Here is a 12165-nt window from a genome sequence, read left to right on the forward strand (position 1 = left end):
ACTTCCCTAGCAAGTGTAAGGCCCTGAGAAACTCAGGAAAAACAAACAAAAAACCATGCAGAAAATTCATTACAAAGTAATTGGTAGTTTTTCTGAGATGCTGAAGAAGAGCAGGTCATGTATGTGTAGAGTTGCCTGAAACTCTTACAGAGTTAGGCAAAAATAACTAGGGCGCTCTAGAATGAAAGATGTTCAGAACTCATGCAGCTAGAGAAAATGATTCAAGTCTGACCAGGAGTAGGGAGTTTCCTCAGTGATCACCTGGGGTATACAGTGGTGGTCACAGAGGGTCATAGGGTAATAGCTCTAGAGGAAAGATGAATCTATATCTGTCCCAGCAAAGCTGAAAAACAAAGTTTGAAAGTATAAAATTAATCCATAAGTAACTTGATGTCTAAAAAAGCCCAACATACTTTAAAGGAAGTTTAAAATTCAGCAATATAATATTCACAAGGTTGAGCTCAAATAAAGAATTACAGAACATGTCACAATGCAGGAAAATATGACCCATAGCCAGTAGAAAAATCATCTATTGACCCATAGTCAGTAGAAATGGATACAGAGATAAGAGAAAAAGCAGAACTGGATGCTGGACTTGTTAACTGAGTATTTAAGGGAATATAAAAATACAATGAGAGAAATAGAACAGAAAAATAGTTTTTAGAAATAAAACAAATACTGAAATTTTTTATTGAATCAGATTAATAGTATATTACTGCATAAAAAATGATAAGTAAACTTAAACACATATTAATAGAATCGGAGGAGATCCAAGATGGTGGACTAGAGGGTGACTCCATCTCCCATAGCTCCAGAACTCAGGATTCAAGAAGGGGAGGTACTGAGATACTCGAACCAACATAGAGCCGCGAGGTGAGCCTCTCCCACTGGGTGAAGCTCGGCTGGGTGGCAGGCCCAGACAGGGGCAGCTTCTCCGAGCAGGGCAGAGCAGCGAGACTCTTCCCCAAGAGGCCCTGCTCTCTCCGGGGGCAGGTTCGATCCACAGCCAGCTTCTAGGAGCGGGCCTGCCCAGTGACAGCTTTTCTGCACACAGCCAACCCCAAGCCCTGGACCCAGCGGGGGGCCCCTGGCCCGCAGGCAGTTTCTGGGGCCAGGACAGGGCAGCGAGAGACTTCCCCAGGCACCCCTGCTATCTCCGGCAGCAGGCGGGGACCACAGTCAGCTTCTTGGAACAGGCCCACCCAGTGAGAGCTTTTCCCCACAGAGTCAACCCCAAGTCCTGACCCGGCGGCGGCCCGGCCTGCAGGCGGCTTCTGGGACCAAGGCAGGTCAGGGAGAGGTTTTCCCAGAGCAGTCTGACTCCCTCAGGCACGGACAGGCCCTGTCTATAGCCAGCTTCTAGGAGCAGGACCACCTCGTGAGAGAATTTCCACGCAGAACCAGCCTCAAGCCCTGGACCCAGTAGCGGGGTAGGGGCAGCTTTCTTCGGTAGCACTGCATTATCAAGTTCCTCCAAGACTTCAGGCTACTGAAGGCTGGGAGGTGATATACTGGAAACCTACCAGGACACTATAAGCCAATAGAGGAAATCTGCAATATCTCAGAGTCCCACTGACATCTGACCAATATGAGAAAACAAGGGAAGAAAATGTCCCAAACAAACCTAGATACTGTATCAATAAAACCCAATGACAGCACAGCAGAAGAAATGTCAGAAAGGGAGTTCAGAATGTACATAATTAAAACAATCAGGGAAGCAAACGAGGAGATGAAAGAGCAAATGCAGGCACTGAAGGAGGAGATGAAAGAGCAAATGCAGGCATTAAATGATCGCACCAATCAACAGTTAAAAGAGCAAATACGGGAAGCAAGAGATCATTTCAATAAAGAGTTAGATACTGAAAAAAAAAAAAAAACAACCAGAAATGCTTGAAATGAAGGAAACAATAAACCAATTTAAAAACTCCATAGAAAGCATAACCAATAGGATAGAACACCTGGAAGACAGAACCTCAGACATTGAAGACAAAATATTTAATCTTGAAAACAAAATTGACCAAACAGAGAAGATGGTAAGAAATCATGAACAGAATCTACAAGAACTGTGGGATATCATGATAAGGCCGAATTTAAGAATTATTGGGATTGAGGAAGGCTTAGAGAAACAAACCAAAGGAATGAACAATATATTCAATGAAATAATATCAGAAAATTTCCCAGATCTGAAGAATGAAATGAAAAACCAAGTACAAGAGGCTTATAGGACTCCAAATATACAAAATTACAATAGACCCACACCAAGGCACATTATTATGAAAATACCTAACATATAAAATAAAGACAGAATTTTAAAGGCTGAGAGAGAAAAGAATCAAATTACATTCAGGGAGAAACCAATAAGAATATCACCAGATTTTTCAATCCAGACCCTAAAAGTTAGAAGGGCCTGGAGCAACATTTACCAAGCCCTGAAAGAAAACGGATGCCAACCAAGAATCTTATACCCAACAAAACTTACTTTCAGATTTGACGATGAAATAAAATCTTTCCATGATAAACAAAAGCTTAAAGAATTTACAAAAAGAAAGCCAGCATTACAGAACATTCTCAGCAAAATATTCCATGAGGAAGAGATGTAAAACAACGATGCAAATCAGCAATGGGAGGAATTAGCCTAAAGGAACTGTCAAATAAAGGAGGAACCAAATCATGTCAAAAAACAAAAATGAGCCAAATGACTGGGAATACAAATCATATCACAATAATAACCCTGAATGTTAATGGCCTGAACTCATCAATCAAAAGACATAGACTGGCAGATTGGATTAAAAAGAAAAAAATCCAACAATATGCTGCCTGCAAGAGACTCATCTCGTAGAAAGAGATACCCACAAACTAAATGTGAAAGGATGGGAAAAAACATACTATGCACATGGACACAGCAAAAAAGCTGGAGTATCCATCCTCATCTCAGATAATGTGGACCTCAAGCCAAAACTAGTCAGAAGAGATAAAGAAGGACATTACATACTGCTTAAGGGAATCATAAATCAGCAAGATATAACAATCATAAATATCTATGCCCCGAACATTGACTCATCCATGTACGTGAAACAAATCCTTCTCAATACCAGAAATCAAATAGACCACAACACAATAATACTAGGTGATTTTAACACACCTCTCTCACCACTGGATAGATCTTCCAAACACAAATTGAATAAAGAAACCGTAGATCTCAATAACACAATCAACAATTTAGACTTAACGGACATATACAGAATATACCATCCAACAAAGAACGAATACACTTTCTTTTCAGCAGCACATGGATCCTTCTCTAAAATAGACCATATTTTATGCCACAAAGCTACTGTTAGCAAATACAAGAAGATAGAGATAGTACCTTGTATTCTAGCACATCATAATGGATTGAAATTAGAAATAAATGACAGAATAAAAAACAGAAACTTCTCCAATTCCTGGAGATTGAATAATACGTTATTATATGATGAATGGATAACAGAAGACATCAGGAGGGAAATAAAAAAATTCTTAGAAGTAAATGAGAACAAAGACACATCATATCAAAATCTCTGGAACACTATGCAAGCAGTACTTAGAGGAAGATTTATTTCATGGAGCGCATTCAACAAAAGAAGTAAAAATCAACAAATAAACGACATAACACTACAGCTCAAAGCCCGTGAAAAAGAAGAGTAGACCAAAAGTAGTAGAAGACAGGAAATAGTTAAAATCAGAGCTGAAATCAACAAAATTGAAACAAAAGAAACAATCGGAAAAATTAACAAAATAAAGAGTTGGTTCTTTGAAAAAATAAACAAAATTGATAAACCTTAGCCACACTAACAAAGAGAAAGAGAGAGAAAACTCAAATTACTAAAATTTGGAATGAACAAGGAAATATCACTACAGACATGAGTGAAATACAAAACATAATTAGAAGGTATTTTGAAAATCTATACTCCAACAAAACAGAAAACCTCGAAGAGAGCAACAAGTTTTAGAGACATATGAATTACCTAAACTGAACTGGGAGGACATATACAACTTAAATAAATCAATTTCAAGTAGTGAAATAGAAGAGGTCATCAAAAGCCTACCAACAAAGAAAGTCTGGGACCAGATGGATTCTCAGTTGAGTTCTACAAAACCTTTAAAGAAGAGCACCTTCCAATACTCCTCAAAGTATTCCATGAAACAGAAGAGGAGGGAACCCTCCCAAACTCATTCTATGAAGCCAATATCACCCTGATACCTAAACCAGATAGAGACACATCGAGGAAAGAAAATTTCAGACCAATATTCTTAATGAACATCGACGTAAAAATTCTCAACAAAATTTTAGCAAATCGCGTCCAAAAATATATTAAAAAGATAGTGCACCACGATCAAGTGGGTTTTATCCCAGGGATGCAAGGTTGGTTCAACATCCGGAAATCAATAAATGTCATTCACCATATCAACAGACTTAAAGTTAAGAATCACATGATTATTTTGATAGATGCAGAAAAAGCATTTGATAAAATACAGCATCCCTTCATGCTCAAAACACTAGAAAAAATAGGGATAGTGGGAACATTCCTCAACATTATAAAGGCCATCTATGCTAAGCCCATGGCCAATATCCTTCTAAATGGTGAAAAACTGAAAGCATTCCCCCTAAAAACCGGAACAAGGCAGGGATGCCCTCTTTCACCACTTCTATTCAACATTGTCCTCGAAACTCTAGCCAGAACAATTGACAGTAAATTAAAGGGATACGAATAGGAAAAGAAGAACTCAAACTATCCCTATTTGTTGATAACATGCATATATTTAGAGGAACCTGGAAATTCCACCAGAAAACTTTTAAAACTCATAAGTGAATTCAGTAAAGTAGCAGGTTACAAGATCAATGCTCATAAATCCAATGCATTTTTATACATAAGTGATGAATCTTCAGAAAGAGAAGTTAGGAAAACTACCCCATTCACAATAGCTTCGAAGAAAATAAAATACTTGGGAATCAATCTCACAAAAGAGGTGAAAGACCTCTACAATAAGACTTACAGAACAGTAAAGAAAGAAATTAAAGAAAATCTTAGAAGATGGAAAGATCTCCCATGTTCTTGGATAGGCAGAATTAATATTGTCAAAATGGCCATACGACCAAAAGTGCTATACAAGATTCAATGCAATTCCAATTAAAATCCAAATGACATACCTTACAGAAATAGAGCAAGCAATTATGAAATTCATCTGGAAGAATAAGAAACCCAGAATAGCTAAAGCAATCCTTAGCAGAAAGAGCGAAGCAGGGGGTATCGCAATACCAGATCTTCAACACTACCACAAAGCAATAATAATAAAAACGGCATGGTATTGGTACCAAAATAGACAGGTAGATCAATGGTACAGAATAGAGGACACGGACACAAACCCAAATAAATACAATTTTCTCATATTAGACAAAGGGGCCAAAAATATGCAATGGAAAAAAGATAGCCTCTTCAACAAATGGTGCTGGGAAAACTGGAAATCCATATGCAACAGAATGAAATTAAACCCCTATCTCTCACCCTGCACAAAACTCAACTAAAAATGGATCAAGGACCTCAGAATCAGACCAGAGACCCTGCATCTTATAGAAGAAAAAATAGGTCCAAATCTTCAACATGTCGGCCTAGGAACAGACTTCCTTAACATGACTCTCATAGCTCAAGAAATAAAAGCAAGAATCAACAACTGGGATAGATTCAAACTAAAAAGCTTTCATTCAGCAAAGGAAACTCTCAGTAATGTGAAGAGAGAGCCTACAGAGTGGGAGAAAATCTTTGCCACTCATACTTCAGATACAGCACTGATTTCCAGAATATATAAAGAACTCAAAAAACTCTACACGAAGAATACAAATAATCCAATCAACAAATGGGCTAAGGAAATGAACAAACACTTCACAGAAAAAGATCTACAATCAATCAACGGATATATGAAAAAATGTTCAACATCTCTAGTAATAAGAGAAATGCAAATCAAAACTACCCTAAGATTCCATCTCACCCCAATTAGAATGGCGATTATCAAGAACACAAGCAACAATAGGTGTTGGCGAGGATGTGGGGAAAAAGGTCCACTCATACATTGCTGGTGGGGTTGCAAATTAGTGCAGCCACTCTGGAAAGCAGTATGGAGATTCCTCAGAAAGCTTGGAATGGACCCACCATTTGACCCAGCTATCCCACTCCTCGGCCTATCCCCAAAGGACTTAAAATCAGCATACTACAGAGATACAGCCATATCAATGTTCCCAGCTGCTCAATTCACAATAGCCAGATTGTGGAACCAACCTAGATGTCCTTCAATTGATGAATGGATAAAGAAACTGTGGTATATATATATATACAATGGAATATTACTCAGTCATAAAGAATGATAAAATTATGGCATTTGCAGGCAAATGGATGAAACTGGAGAATATCATGCTAAGTGAGATAAGCCAATCTCAAAAAACCGAAGGACAAATGATCTTGCTGATAAACAGATGATGACACATAATGGGGGGTGGGAGGGGTTAGTGTTAGGGATAGGGTTAGGGTTAGGTTTAGGGTTAGGTTTAGGGAGGTGGCAAGAATGGAAGAAGAAAGGACTGTATAGAGGGAAAAGAGGGGTGGGAGAGGTGGGGGGGAAGGGAAAAAATAACAGAATCAATCAAACAACATTATCCTATGTAAATTTATGATTACATAATGTACAAAACATGTATCCCATTTGTTTACAATAAAAAAAAAAAGAATTGACCTACAATGAAACACAAAGAGAAAAAAGACTAACAACAAAATGACCACAATCTCAAAAAAACTATGGAATAAGACCAAGCAGTCTAACATCTATGCAATACTCCCAGGAAAGCAAAGCTGGGTGTGGTGGCACATGGATGTGGCTCAGGGGTGGAGTGACCTTCAGTTCAATCTCCAGTACTGCCGAAAAAGAAAAGAAGGACTAGCCCCAAATTTTTCCATTTGATAAAAACTATGACCCATAAGGCTGAGGTCATCAATGGGCCCACCGGACCCCAAGCAGGATAAAAATTCACCCCACCAATAAAACACCTTACCAAAGTGTTTCAGAGTCAAATTGTTGTAAACTAATAAGAAAAAAATTTAAAAAGAATTCAGAGGAAAAAAGAAACGTTACATATAAGGGAAGATAAAAAGAATCACAAACTGGGCATGGTAGCCCATGCCTGTTATCCCAGCAGCTTGAGAGTCTGAGGCAGGAGGACTGAGTTCAGAGCCAGTCTCAGCAACTTAGGGAGGCTCTAAGCAACTCAGGGAGACCGTCTCCAAATAAATTATAAACAAGGGCTGGGGATGTGGTTCAGTAGTTAAGTAGCCCTGGGTTTAAACCCAGTACCAAAAAAAAAAATCACAAATTTCTTGTCATAAATAATACAACTCAGAAGATAACATAATTCTACATATATGCTTGTTTGTATATGTTTTTAAGAGATTAAAAATCAACATTATGGGGGCTGGGGTTGTAGCTCAGCAGTAGAGCATTTGCCTTGTACCTGTGAGGCACTGGGTTCGATCCTCAGCACCACATAAAAATAAAGATATTATGTGAATCTACAACTAAAAATATATATTTAAAAAAATCAACATTATGGTTTATCAAAGAAAAGTAATCAATAAGAAATATTACCAAGCAGATAACATTTTCCTTTTGAAGACCATACTTGCCTTTGGATTGTTTGCATCAAAAAGACCTGTTGAAAGTCCAATCAGCAAGGAATTCTTATTTTTATTTTTTGGTGGTGAATCAGAGTGAGATCGAAGTGGAATGGATTCTTCTGGTGAAAACTGAATTGACTGAACTTGAGAGAGTAAATTCAGTTGTTCAGAATGAACCACTTTATGGAAACATGGCTCTGGTTGTATAGATTTATCTATATTACAATTAGAGTGCTGAGAATCATCTATTCCAGGTTCTGTGGTACAAAGGAGAGATTATGTGATAAGTCTAAACAGTATTTAAATAAAGCTTTAAATGATTTCGACAAGGCATAGTATTTAAAATGAATTAAATAAAAAAAACTCACATCTAATGGGAAAACAAAATCAAAATATGCATGAGTATGCTAACTTCTAAATAATCTTTATTATTATTATATTGGAAGCTCTAAAATATAGACACAAATCCAAGCAAATATGAAAAACACACTGAACAATGGGTTAGGTATTCATGTTTTTTCAGTGTACCTTTGTTCTTATAGAAGAAAATTACATTTCTCATATTTTAAGTAATACTATTTTAAAAAGAGGAAAATTTATTTAACGTCCTTAGTATATTGGTTGTTTTGGCAAGGAATTCTTTCCATTTTGAACATACAATAAAATAATTTAACAATTTTTATTGCCTATTTTGCTATAAAATTCAGGTTTATTAATGCAGATTCCAGTGCTCTATGCACATTACATTTTAAAAATGACTATGATGACTGATGAGGAATGTTCTGTATGTATATATTGCCCAAATGAAACAAGTTGGTGTTAATCTTTGAGAAAGAAATTGGACTGCTGCAATGATGCTTACCTACATGACCCTCACTAAGGTGGTCCACATTCCTCAGGATTCCATCTTCAGAAACCTCATTTTGCTGAATGGCATCCCTATCTTCCAATCTGCCACAGATGGGTACAACAGTTAAAAAACAGTTTACTGGAAATACAAGTATTCTAATATAAAGAAAATGGGATACAAGTTCATTAACATCCTATGATCTCTTTCAAATATTTTTTAACTTTTATATTTATTTTCTCTTAAAAGCACATCATTTTTTTCACTTTGTTCAAACTTATCAATCTTTATCAATCATTCATACACTCAGAATTCAAATTGATATTACTCCTGGGAAGAAAAATAACTGAATTACAAACGCAATCTTTAGAAGTACAATTACCCAGCAATTATATTTCTACATTTTTATCTTACAAATACACAAAAAATGGCCTTATGTTATTCATTGCAACATCATCTGCAATACTGCTGAATGTCCATCAAGCTGGACACATGATAAGTTATATTATCCATACAATGAAACACAAAAGAAAAGGAAGACTTTTATGTACTAATATGAAAAACTTTCTCACATGTATTATTGAGTAAAAATAAACAAGGTAAAAAATATTGCCTTATATTCATAACTATATTTAAAAAGGAAAGAAGAATGTATATTCATTTTTGTTTATACATACTAAAAATTATCTGAAAGAAGGAAAGATTGTAAATGGGTTGGATGAAAATGGAAGCAGGCAAGACATTTTACTATATTTCTTCAAATACTTTAAGCGCTTGTTGATTTCTGAACCATGTGAATATCCATTAAGAAATTAAATTATTTTATGGGGTATTATAATATTAGGATATTAAATTATAATATTAGGTCATTACAGTAATTTTTAAAAAGTATTATAAAAGGGATCTAGATCTTGAAATGTAAGAAAAAAGGTAAAACATACTTAGTTTCCTTTGCTCCTTTTTCTTCACTAATCCACACATCAGTAACAATACAAGGCAAGCTCCTATCTTTGTTTTCCTTACTTGGTTCTTGTAAAACTTCTATTTCCAAATCAGGTTCTGCAAAGGAAAAAGAACAAGAAATGGGTCAAAGTACAATGTGTTGAAAGAAAATGAATAAACATTTTATAAATTATTACGATTTTTAGACTAATAATCAATTATAATAGAAAAATCAAATATTTTATCTATCGGTCTTTATTTTTGTTATTGTGTTAATTCTCCACTTATTTCTGAAAGACACACCAATCTTTCTGTATTTTAACTGTAATAAAAATACTCCAAAGAATATTTTACATTGTATTTTTCGCTGTTACATAAAATTTTCTCTTTATTAAAATTTTAGTACTATGTAAATTGGTGTAAAGAAGGTATAAAAACTAATTGGAAGAAAATGGATATCTGTGATTGTAAGTATGTAAAAATAGACCAAGATATTACAGAAGAAATTTTAATCTTCAAAATATTTCAAACAAAATAGAAAAGAAAAAAAGTAGAACAATTACTTGGACTTCCTAAAGACACTGAGAATATAACTGGAATATCTTCCTACAAATAATTAATAACTAGGGTGCTGCTTCTGTTGTTCTGACAGTGACTCATTTTTTAATCAAGTCAATATTTTCTGAAAGTAAAAAGTGATCAAAGTTTCTTTCTTTATTTGCCTTATTTTTTCTTTTCTAATTAAAATTACATACTATCTCTTTCCCCCTGCCCTGGAGTCCAGACACACTTTCCTTCTTTATTTTTAAAACTTCAAATTCTTTGTCCTGTTTTGAAAGACAATTGATATTGTATAAATCTTCATAGTATTTATCTTAATTTAAGTGAATTTTTTGGTCATTCTTACAAGGTAAGAATTTGAAAGTAAAATTCTTATTTTACTTTTTAATGTATAACTTTGTTTACTAGTAACTTAAGTTATAACAGTATCAACTCATTCTATAAACTTGATTCTCTTTCTTTTTTAAAGTAAAGGTACAATATACTATCTTAGTTTAGACTGTTAAACAGAGTATTACAGACTCAGAGACTTAAACAAGAAAAGAGATCAATGGATAAAGAAATTGTGGTATATATACACAATGGAAGGGACTGGGGAGATAGCTCAGTTGGTAGAGTGCTTGCCTTGTAAGCACAAGGCCCTGGGTTCGATCCCCAGCACCCCCCCCCAAAAAAATACACACAATGGAATATTATTCAGCCATAAAGAAGAATAAAATTATGGCATTTGCGGTAAATGGATGGAACTGGAGAATATCATACTAAGTAAAATAAGCCAATCTCAAAAAACCAAAGGCTCAATGTTTTCCCTGATGAGTGGATGATGATACATAATGGAGTTGGGAGGTAAGAGAAAAATGGAGGAACTCCAGATAACGTAGAGAGAAATGAGAGTGGGGAGGGGGTGGGGTATGAAAGATGGTGGAATGAGACAGACATCATTACCCTGTGTACATGTATGATTACATGAAAGGTATGAATCTACATTGTGTACAACCATAGAAATAAAAAGTTGCACCCCATTTGTGTACAGTGAAGTGAATCAAAATGAAGTCTGTAAAAAAAGAGAGAGAGAGAGAGAGAGAGAAATTTAATTCTCCTATTCCCAGAGTTTAGAGAATCCAATGTCAGGTGCCAACATGGTCAGTGCTGGAGTTTTTTCTTGGTGTGCAGACAGCCTTTTCCTCTATGTGTCCTCACATGGATACAGGTACTCAGGCCTCCTCTTATGACACTTAGGCCATCTTGATACTCCACCCTCATGACCTAATTACCTCCCAAAGGCTGCACCTCTAAATACCATCACATTGGGGATTAGATTTCAACATGACTTTTTGAGGAACACACTTATTCTGTAATAGGTATTAGTAACTATTATTCTAATGAATAAAAGTATTTAAATTCTTGTGGTGAATTAAAGATGGCCATAGGATGCAAGGTCTTTAACATTCTTCCTATCTAGAGGGAGCTGTTTCTCCTCCGCTTTAATTTCAGTTGGCTCTATGATTGCCTTGACTAATTGAATACAGTGGAAGTGACACTGCCAATTTCAGGCTAAACCTTTAAGAGAAATGGCAGCTTCTGCGTGGTATCTGGAAGCCTGAGCCATCAGGAAAGAAATTCAACTACTTTGGAAAAAACACATGGCAATCCTCTGAGATTAAAATGCAGGAAAGGAACCCAGCTGAGTCCCACCAAGAAGACAGGCACAAGAGTTAGATAAGCCCAGCTGACAGCTTTAACATCAGTGAATGATATTAGCCACATGGAACAGAAGAACCTTCCCAATTCCTGGCTCATAAATGTATGAGATAAAATAAAATAGCCATTTCAAGCTACTAAGTTTTAGGAGTAATCTGGGTTGAAGAAATTGATAGATAACTGAAACAATTTCATATCTGAAAGTAGGGGGCTGATATAAAAGCCTAAAAAACGTACACTGGCTTTGGGGCCAAGTGGCAGGCATAAGTTGGAAGGGATTCACAGACTGCTGATAGGAGACTGGCCAGTGGAAAAATGCTATTGGAGCCTGGAGAAAAAGGGATTCTTGCTACACAGAAACAGGAAATTTGGTACCTGCAATAATAAGGAAGATAGAAAATGTACTTTGTGGATTTA

General features: G+C 36.0%; 1 protein-coding gene and 1 non-coding gene across 2 annotated transcripts in view; one reads left to right on the plus strand and one right to left on the minus strand.

Annotated features, from left to right (window-relative positions):
• The window catches only part of Nek1 (NIMA related kinase 1), a 223133-nt gene that overhangs the window by 23511 nt on the left and 187457 nt on the right, over positions 1–12165 (minus strand). The window contains 3 exon segments of the mRNA XM_047550153.1: positions 7707–7954; positions 8560–8648; positions 9486–9603. Of these exon segments, the coding sequence (XP_047406109.1) occupies positions 7707–7954; positions 8560–8648; positions 9486–9603 (455 nt within the window).
• On the plus strand, positions 10641–10717 carry Trnat-ugu (transfer RNA threonine (anticodon UGU)). Its single transcript has one exon. It is a non-coding gene; the product is annotated as a tRNA-Thr (tRNA).

This window comes from Sciurus carolinensis, chromosome 4 (genome assembly GCF_902686445.1).
Source record: "Sciurus carolinensis chromosome 4, mSciCar1.2, whole genome shotgun sequence".
Lineage (NCBI taxonomy): Eukaryota > Metazoa > Chordata > Mammalia > Rodentia > Sciuridae > Sciurus > Sciurus carolinensis.